The 10,705-nt window shown below is 41.2% G+C and overlaps 1 protein-coding gene across 4 annotated transcripts in view; it reads left to right on the forward strand.

The window, feature by feature from the left end:
- SUFU (SUFU negative regulator of hedgehog signaling) overlaps positions 1–6,857 on the forward strand; it is an 86,722-nt gene extending 79,865 nt beyond the window's left edge. For all 4 annotated transcript variants that reach the window (XM_063132567.1, XM_063132570.1, XM_063132568.1 and 1 more), the window contains one exon: positions 175–6,857. In XM_063132567.1, the coding sequence (XP_062988637.1) occupies positions 175–264 (90 nt within the window). In that variant the 3' untranslated portion in view covers positions 265–6,857. The remainder of the gene's footprint in view (positions 1–174) is intronic.
- Positions 6,858–10,705: the final 3,848 nt, after the last annotated feature.

Here is a 10,705-nt window from a genome sequence, read left to right on the forward strand (position 1 = left end):
GAAAATAGGAACAATATTTGATTCATCTGTCCCAAATGAACTCGGTGGAAAAGTTTTCCTTATTTGACTGAAACCTTGGCTCTTATTTTTTCTAATTCTATTATTTTGTATGCTTTGCACGTTCTAGATCATATTAAGGTATATTAACTAATAACTAATTTCTTTGCTTTTTAGTTCAAACTTCCAAAAGAGTATAGTTGGCCTGAAAAGAAACTGAAAGTCTCCATCTTGCCTGATGCTGTATTTGACAACCCACTCCATTAGAGCCAACAGACACCCACAAGCAACAACTTACTGTGTGCTGCCCAGTGACTCATGGGATAATTTAGTGCAGTAAAAGCTGTTCCTGCAAATAGGAGATGTTGCTGCATAACCACTGCAGTCAGAGGAAGGATTACTCAACAGCAGTCCAGCCAGAACTGAACTCTTCTGGTACACCTGGCTTTCTCTTCTTTCATCATTGCTGAACTCTGAATACCCTGTACGTGAATGAGTGTGAGAATGAGACAAAGAGAAAGAAGTATTTAACTATGAACAGTAGCTGTAATAATTTCCTTATTTTAGCTGTCTCCAGAACTCCTTACTGCCTTAGCTCAGGGTTTATGCACTTCATCTGCCTTTGTTTAATCACACATTTTTCTGATGTAACTTCAAAATTCATTTATTATCCAGGCTTTTCCTGACCAAAATTCTTCCTTCATTGTGAGTTCTGTTACTCTAGAAAGGGTATGGTATCTCTCCCTCTGCCCGCTCCATACTTAAAACTGAAGAAATACGTTTCAGCTGTGATAATTGCACCAGGGACTGAGTTGGCAGGGGAATCATGGTCCCATTGGCTGAGTTGCAGTAATGTCACAAAATGGCTGGCCTTCTGGCTCAGATAATGAAGTGCTTAAGCTGTCATTTTAGACTTTAGAATCTGAATTCTGAGTTCTAAAGGCACTGTATTTGAAAGTAAATCCCTCTCTTGATTTGCCCTAGAGAACCCACAGCTTAGGTACTAATTTAGGAACAACATTGGATTGGGGGAGTCCTTAAAACTGTGTCAAGTGGGACTTACTGCCAGGTAAGCATGTGTAGGATTATAGGTTTAAAAATCTCTGTGTTGGGCAATTGCATCTGTATTGAGGTAATAGGCCAAAACATCTCTTGAGACAATAGGCCAAAACAACCCCAGGTATCTTCAGTGTCTCTTGCTTGGTCACCAAGAAAAGAGGCAAGTAAATGGGCAATTAGCACATAGGCTGTCTTATTGGGCTCACCCAATAAATTGATGGTTGGGCTTATTTTCTGTATTGGTAAACCAGTTCTTCCATTTTTGTTAACATTCCTGGTACTGCACCCCTCCTGAAGTTTGCTGTAGGTTTCTGCCAGATTCCCCTGTCACAGATTGCAGAGGAATAGGATATGGTCCATGAGTAAAGACAGGCCTGAGAACCTGTTGTCTTTAAATAATCTTATCTCTCTAGCTCACCACCACCAAGTAATACTATCTCTCTAGCTCACCATCACCAAAAATGAAATTGGTCACTGCGAAAGCAAGAATTTACATTGTGGAATTAGCCCCTGCCCATCACCACCAAGATGGAAGAAAGTCCACTTCAACTAGGCTCTCATTCCAAATGCCACAAATATGCATACATCTAGAGATCTTGTTTTCTGAAGAAATGTTGTCATGGATATGGGAGCTGTGCAGAAAAGCATTTTTTCCTGAGCTCAGCCAACCAGGTCAAAAGTTTTGAGCCAAGATTTTAGCTCTGCAAACTCTGCTTTTAAGTATGAGGATCCATCCCAAACTCCAGATGCTCAACTGTTATGATTAAAGTCTGGGGCAGAGCCATGTTGTACAGAACAAAAGCACAGTTCTTTTTAATCCTTAAAGGGAATCCTTCCCATACAGGTTGCTCAGAATTGGCATACATGCTCTAAAGAGAAGCAGCCATGTGATAATGCCTTGATTAGAGCAAGTGTAAGTAGTATATAAGTTGTGGCAGGCTGTAGCTGGTAAGAAACTATTTTGTATTGCCCACAGGCTCCCTGACAGAATCCTAGGAGTCCCATCTTTGATATTAAGATTTGAGATAGCACAGTGGGTTAGTCTGTTCTAATGTTTAGGGATTACAAAGAAAAAGGCTTTGGGAGAAACTTAGTTGATGGTGTTTTGGAAATGTAGGCTGCTGTTGTGAGCACAGTCCAAATTTATGTGCTAATATAAGCAGAATTGACTATCAATGCCAAATTATTTTAGCATGGAACACTACAAAGCTGAAACAGACCGAACCATAGGGTGGTCTTGCAGAAATACACAGGGAGTCCCTGTTTATGAGAGAAATATTTTAGCATTCACTTGAATGTTACTCCCAGATGCCTTGTATATTTTCCCCACCAAAAACAAACAAACAAACCCCCCACTTTATTAGGCCTAGTTTTCACAAACAGCAGCCGTGGTGGTAAACTTATTTCTTGACTGTTGTGCTTCAGACTTTAATGGGGAATGTAATGGGTTTTTGCTTGTTTTGTTTTTGCTTCTCTGTGGAAAAAAAAAAGGTTCCCTGCAACATAAATCTGGTATGCCAAGAAAGAAATTAGGCAAGAGTCCTTCTCCCTGACACCTGATTTCCTATGTGTGGAAGTTTTATATATGTAGTAGCCTTTCTAATCCAACAATCTGTTCCTACAATGGCCAACCAGTTGCCTATGAGAAGCCCACAAACAGGACATGAATGCAATGGCACTGTCCTACTCATGTTCCAACTAACTGGAATTCAGAGGCAGGCTGCCTCTGATACTGGAGGTAACACATAGCCCTCATGACTATGTTGCATTTAATCATGGGAGCCCTTAGGAGTTGTTTTCAGAGACTAAACTACCAAGCTTATCTACAATTCATCTTTGAATCTTTGTGTATTCCATGATGTATTCCACTCTCTATAGGTGATGTGTCAGTCCATTTCCCCTGTTGATAGAGTAAAGAGGGGGTTTCCTGTCTGAAAAATGAAAGAAGCTATGGAGAAATAGGCAAAATACTGTGAAATGCTAGATTGGGATTTTAAAAACGTGTGGAATATCTCAGGAAGGATCTGTGAGCTAGAGACTTAGACTTCTATTTGCTAAGGCTCATGATGGTTTGTTGCAACATGTTACATTCTGTCAAAACCTTTTTAGTGATTTGTCCAGCATGAACATTCCTTTGGAGTGAAAAATTGGCCCAACGTCTTTATTTGAATTTTAAAATGACTATTTCATATGACTTGCAGAGCAAGAGCATTCAGATTTCATATCTGCCTGAAACAATCCACAAATTACTGCCTTGGTAAATCAAAGGTAAGGTGCCCTGATGTATATTTGTTTAATCAGTAACAGTTTATGGCAGTTACTGCTGGGACCTCTCCTTGTCAGCTCTACAGACGACTTAATGGAATGGGGCTTGGTATCTCCAACTTATTGTATATGAGTAACTTTTCATAGGCAAACACTCATACCATGGTCAGTTATGCTGACCATTCCCCCCCCTGAGACAAGGCAGGAAGAGTTTGCTTTGCACTCTCACTCTCCGCTTGCTAGTTACTGAAGTGGTTTACAGGAAACTGGAGCTTTGGCTGCTCTTCAGTTGGTTTGCACCTGCTCCTTAATCCCTCCAGCACCTGGAGCTGTAAACACCCTTCCTGGGTTGCTGCAACAATTATTAACTTTCAGTGCAGCTGTTGCACCAGTCATGTGCCAGGACAGTACTAACTTAACCACCAGACCAAATAGTAACAAAAGGGCCATTCCAGAGGGTTTACTATCTAAATACGAAGCAGACAGTAAGTGAGCATAATATAGAGATGCAAAAGTAGTTTGAGTGAGAATACTGCTCAGGTAGAAGGCAAGTTATAAGTAAGAGAAGAGACACTTGATCCTGCTGCAGGTGTTTGGCCCAACATGCTATTTTGCTCAGGAGCTGAGCCCTATAAAAGCAATAAACATTTTTGCAATACAAAGAGCCTCAGTCTCACTCCCCTATGCCTCATTCTCCACCTCCCCCTAAAATTTGTGGAGAGTCTAAATCTAAAAACAGGAGCCACTCCACTTGAAAGCACACTCACCCTGTTGTCACACGACAGTCTTGCAAGGGTTGAGCTCAAGGGAGGCGAACGAGTTTTGCCAGTTTGAAGCCAAAGGGGCTGTGCAGAGTGTTGATTGGCTTGATGCTTATGATGTCGTAAAACACCCTCTGCCTGGAACAGTTTTTCAGCTTCAAAATAAATAATTGGGTTGTTTTAAAAATAATAAATCAAGTGCTGTATGATTATTTAAATGAATAATCCTGCAACAAACAGCACTTCAAGCATCCAAATAAAACAAAAGATGGGCAGCCCACAAGCATGAAGGGAAGGGCCAAATTGGGCAGGAAATTAATATTCACTGCAGAGACAGGTATGTTTGTGACTAAAAGAGCAAAGGTGGGCTCGTCCCAGAGAGGCCAAAAATTTTATTGGCTCCCATTTTTATGTACAGACCCTCGGACTACAAAACTTCACTTTTTTTTTTCCTGATGTGTTGATTTGAACTTGGTCTCTCCACCAAGTCAGATAATGGTGAAGCAGAAATGCCCTATGCATAGTGCAGTCTTATGCAGCATGTTTTACACTGCACTTTAATCATTCACTTCACTTTGCAGAACTGGAAGTGTAAGGCACCTATATGGCAACTGAAAGCATGGGTTTCACATCTGCATAGATGCCAATGGAGTTCAGTAGTGCTGAAGAGATTGCTCCATCATACTCTTCATTTTTCCAGTAGCCATAGAAAACCCACGAACTGTTTTAGAAATCCCCTTTGCATATGATCCATATACATAAAAGCAAGGGAAGTAAGGGTCATAGAGCAAATGTATTTGCAGAACTGGCTTGAAGCAAAAAAAATGTGTTAAATGTTTAATGTTGCTCACTACCACTACCATAGTTTATAGGAAAATAAAGAATACCTTCATATTCTGGCAGTTCTAATTTACTATGGTGTTTCCTTTCCTATCTTCACTTGCTCTGTTCCTTTCAAATCTTTTGCTTGGCATCCAAAATGTCAAACAGAATACAAGTCTGTAGCTGATGTGAGTTTTAAAAGGATCCCTGGGCTGACCTGCCTCTCAGGCAATTAACCTATGAGCATGATGCACTTTGATTCCTCTTCATTTCATATACAGTTCTTTTTTGCTTCTCAAATTGCTTACAGACCATAAAGTCATAATAAGTGGTACATTAGCTTTGTAGTATCATTACAAGGCTGTCATAAAGGTGTGCCTTTGCTCCAGCCAGCCTGCCAGCCAGCCAGCTAATATGGAGGTTGGATAAGTATTTGGAAAAACCCTCTCCATCTTCCTGCTTTATGATTCACTGCTGAAATTTGAAATCCCTGATAGCCAAATATCACAATGAATGCCAGTGTGGGCTGTAAATGTTTAAAGAGGACTTCATCAAGCGAAATTTAATTTCAGAAAATTAATTTGTTTAAAAGCTCAAACAGGAATTTGGTTGCCAGCTGACTATCCTATTCTCTTCCCCTGCACCTTTTCTCTCTGATGTTTCCTTTGCTTGTTTCCTAGTGAGGGTGGAAATCAGCACAGCTACTGTTTTTTTCTTCCCCAGGGCCCTTATGGCAAAGGTCTGCATTCATCTCTGCTCTTCTACATAATGGAGAAAGCGGGGGATGATAGTGTGAGCCCTGTTGATGGTATATGTTATAAGTGTGTGGGCCTTGCAGTAAGAGAGGATGGCCACTGCCAGCCCTGGTTAATATTCTGAGGAAACACAGGAATGTGCAATTGCCTTACAGGGCCTGTTGGCTCAGGTTTAAGCCGAGTATCCCTTTCACCAGGTTTCCTTTCAACACCAAACAGAATCTTAGTTCTGTATAAAGACTTCATCTACCTTAAGGAAAGCGAAACCTATTAAATTGATAAAACCAGTGACTTAATTCAAAAGATCCTGTGCTCTGTCTGGCTATTCTAGAGCTGCAGTTTACAACTGAACAGTATCAAAATGCCTTCATTTGGGGACGGGGGTGGGGTGGGGGGAGGTACTCAAAGCTGTGTGCTTCACGTGTGCCCATCCGCCTTTCTTACCACATTTAAACTCTCCCTGGGTGGAGAGATTAAATGTTCACCACTGGGGTTCAGTTTGAGCAGTTCTGAATGTTGCTGAAACTGAAAACTGCAAATAAGAATTTTAAAAGGAATAAATTGAGGTAGTGTCACACTCCAAGTGGAAGAAGGATCACCTTCTTTTCTTTAAACTGTTTTATCTCCATATGAACCAGAATTGACTATTAACACAGGGGGTTGTTAATTTTTCTAAGGGATAGAACTCTTGTTTGTTGTTATTGTAGTTCTATATTTTGGGTGGCTGTAGTGCTAGAAAACTCTGAACAAATTGAATTGTTTTACCTTTGGAGGAACTAATCCTTACACCTCCATTTTTAATTCTGACTGTTGAGGCTGCTTTGACAAGCTTCAGCTGAGGTGAACCTTTTTGTAGTTCATCTGTGTGTGTGTGTGTGTGTGTGTGTGTGTGTGTGTGTGTGTGCCTCTACAAAAATGTTATGGACACAGCAGACGCTGTCTGAAAATGGTTTGCCGTTCCTGCAGTGAGATTTTCAGTACTTTGTAGTATGCCTTTTTTCTACCAAAAACCCCCCAATGAAAACCTAAACTAGCAGAGGTTTTTAAAATATTTTATATTAGTTTCTAATGTATATTCTTACATTATCACAGTGCTGGTGTGCTCATCCGCACAAAACTACTTTTTGTAATATTTTTGTGAATCACGAAGCTTTGTTTCTTTCCTGTGTATTCAAAGTACATTAAACTTGTTTGCATAGTTGCGTGTTGCGTGCATTTATTGAGTGATCGCAGAGCTGATAAATTAGCCTTGATTCTTTCTCTCACTCATGTTTGACTTTCTTGTTCCAGCCATTCTTTACAAGCCGCAGTCAGGTTAAGGGGCTCTTTGTATGCACTTCTAACAGAGAACCTGGGCCCCAGCATTCGCTTATTCACAACCCTCTGATGTGGTTTGTTTCCTTTTGCATAGTGTGATCTGCCTCAGGAAAAAGATTGCATTTATTATTAATAATTTCCTTAGCACTTTTTTCAAAATGGTAGGTGCTTTTACGATCTTCATAGTTTCATTGTCGCAACCACATTCTGATATAAGTTGCTGCTATTCCCATAGAATCATAGAATAGCAGAGTTGGAAGGGACCTACAAGGCCATCAAGTCCAACCCCCTGCTCAATGCAGGAATCCACCCTAAAGCATCCCTGACAGATGGTTGTCCAGCTGCCTCTTGAATGCCTCTAGTGTGAGAGAGGCATATATTTTAGTATATTTATTATATTTGAATAGATGTGAACACATGGTAGCTTTTGTGGTCCAGTGGATAAAGTGTTCTACTCTGATTTCAGAATCCTACATTCAAGTCACACCTCTACCTTCCTCAGTACCCAGCTTATACAATAGTAGTGATCCTCACATCCTATGTGTGGTAGTGGCCACTTACTCTGTTTTCATCGTATCACTGATAGTGAATTATTTAAGGCCAACCAATTCATATATAAGGTTGGTTTGTGGATGGCTATTCTAGGTTATTATTCCTAGAATAGCTTCTCTTTTTTTTTTGTCTCTGCAAGAAAGGGCTAAGAGAGTGAAGGTGATTAATATGACATTTATAGGACCAAGTTTCCTTGTAAAGTATCTTGCTAAACACTTGGGTTTTATTTAGTTTTATTAAAGCAAGAAAACACTGGCCTTCACAATATCACAAAAATGAACTGTGTATATTCCCTTCTTGCTCTTCTGAGCTTCACCATTTAAATGGTGCTCCTTCCTTGGAGACTGGAACTATTCACTGGCGTCATCCCACCCTATCCCCACGTTCTGGTGAGAGTCTAATTCCCCCCCAAAAGGCTTCCTTTCTTGAACTGATACGAAGACTTTATGTTGGGGGCAATTATCTCTAATGTTTTGCATAATTACATTAGACACTTGAGAGTTAGTGAAGTAGGAACGCGCACCATCTGCTTGATGCATACACCCAAGAATGTTATAGAGAAGTTGACATTACTTGCACATCTTTACCCATACCAGTTAGTATGTTGGTCATGGAGATATATGTAAACCATACTGTGCCACACTGAGAAGACTGAGGGGAGACCTACTAGCAGTAAGTGCTTGAAAGGTCACACAGAGGAGGGCCAGGATCTCTTCTCGATTATCCCAGAGCGCAGGACACAGAATAATGGGGCTCAAGTTACAGGAAGTCAGATTCTGGCTGGACATCAGGAAAAAAATCCTGGCTGTTAGAGCAGTACAACAATAGAACCAATTACTTAAGGAGGTAGTGGGCTCTCCCGCACTAGAGGCATTCAAGAGGCAGCTGGACAGCCACCTGTCAGGGATGCTTTAAGGTGGATTCCTGCACTTAGCAGGGTTGGACTTGATGGCCTTATAGGCCCCTTCCAACTTACTATTCTATGATACTTACAGATCCATACTCCAGCTGCAGGCATCCCTCAGTTTATTATACCTTGCTTCCATAGGACTGATGTGGTTCATCATTGGAACTGGTCTCTCATTTTATTGCTCTTGATTGGCGAAGTTCTCTATCTCCTGCTTTGAGATTCTTGCTGCAATGGAACAACATACCTCATCTGCACAGAAGGGTGTCATTTTCAGGACCACTGGAGTGCTTATTCCAGTTTTCCAGCCTTGCCAGCCAAATCTCTAGCCTGCAGTTCAAATCTCATCTGGCCAGATACACAGTAGATGGCTTTACTGAGTCAGGCTTCCCCCCACCCCCATTAAAGTAAATGCCTCTACTTTACTGCCAATTCCCCAGTCTACTTCAGTCCTTTGCATTCCCCAAGTCCTTTCTAAAAAGATCCAAGTGCATATTGTTGCATTGTTATGAAATTTGGCAGTAGAACAAATGCTATACAGATACCTGTAGATTTGCTTCACTCTTAGCCCATATTCTGTGACTAGAATATATTTCAGTGCAGAATTTGGAATCTCTTTGGGTGTTGCATGCAGGAAGGGTTTTATCATGTGTGATGAGAAGTTAGACTTTCCATGAAACACAAGATAATGGGCACATACAGATTAGGGTGTGGGAGGCACAAAAGAATAGTAAGAATGGGGCTGTGATTTACTAGCCATTTAAAAGGATAGTTCTATGCTCAGTATCCTCAGGCAATATGCATCTGGCCTGTGGCACACAGTTAATATTTCAACTGCTTTGAGGTTGGGCTGAATGTGAAATATCCACTGAGACTGGAGGAGGCCTGAGGCAGTTTCTTGGGGCTGGCAGTATACAGGTAACCATGGGCTTCCTCTTACTTCTTTAGGCAACAATCAACTAATATGAGACTGAGATTATTTCTCTACCACTTCTGAATCTTTTTGATTACCCCAGAGTTATTTCTGCCCCTTGATTTGTTTCATGTAAATTGCTGTAAAGCATTTGTATTGCCATTGATGTTTCTTAAGCTGTGACTAGGTTAAACTTTGCAAGAGCTGAGCTGTTCGATTCTCCCCACCCGCCCTAGACTGTCAACTCTAAAGCAAATCAAACTGGGAACGGGGAAACTTTGTACACTGCCATATTTTGATTCTAGCAGCAGCAACAACAACCCCTATTGCAGGAGTGAGAGCCACCATTAACTTCCATAGTAGCTGGGTCAGTGAGGCTGGGTGTGTCAGTCTTTCCCAAAACATTGATTGGGTTCAGACAACACAGCACAGCTCGTCGTGGGTTATTTAACTCAAAATGAGCCATGGCACCCGCAGGTGCCAAGTTAAATAGTCAACCCCCATTCAGGGCTTGTCATGTCATGCGAACCTGACGTGTGTGGGTTATACCAGGATTAAAACAGATCATAGTTTATGTGAGGTTTGTTAATCTTCCTATAACCCACATTTACCAGGTCCCCACAATACAATGACTCCAGAGTGAGGGTTGCACACTGTAAATGGCGCCTGCACACAACGCAGCCTCATCGTGGGTTAAATAATCCATGGTGGGCTGTCATGTCATGCAAACAGCCCCATGTATGAAGAAATGTCCTTCAGCAACTTGTCAGCCTTCAAGATAGGGCAATATGAAGTAGCTTCTTTATTTCCATTTTGTATTGAGTGAATCCCAATATTTTAATACTTGCTATTTCAAGTTTATTGGTAATACTTTCTAGATGAGCAGAGGGACGAGATGGGAGGGTTTTCTATGCTGCACAAGAAGTTGTCAAGTGTGTGAACACTGCTGTATGGAGTTGTGCTTTAAGAGCCAACACTATCTCGTTACAGAGATGATCACTCTTTAACTTTCTAAAACTAAAAATATATTGTTCTTCCTTTTTATATATATTATTACATCTCTTCCAAATCTTGTTGTTGTTTATTCGTTCAGTCGTTTCCGACTCTTCGTGACTTCATGGACCAGCCCACGCCAGAGCTTTCTGTCGGCCGTTGCCACCCCTAGCTCCCCCAAGATCAAGTCTGTCACCTCCAGAATATCATCCATCCATCTTGCCCTTGGTCGGCCCCTCTTCCTTTTGCCTTCCACTTTCCCTAGCATCAGCCTCTTCTCCAGGGTCTCCTGTCTTCTCATTATGTGGCCAAAGTACTTCAGTTTTGCCTTTAATACCATTCCTTCAAGTGAGCAGTCTGGCTT

This window comes from Elgaria multicarinata, chromosome 8 (assembly GCF_023053635.1).
Source record: "Elgaria multicarinata webbii isolate HBS135686 ecotype San Diego chromosome 8, rElgMul1.1.pri, whole genome shotgun sequence".
Lineage (NCBI taxonomy): Eukaryota > Metazoa > Chordata > Lepidosauria > Squamata > Anguidae > Elgaria > Elgaria multicarinata.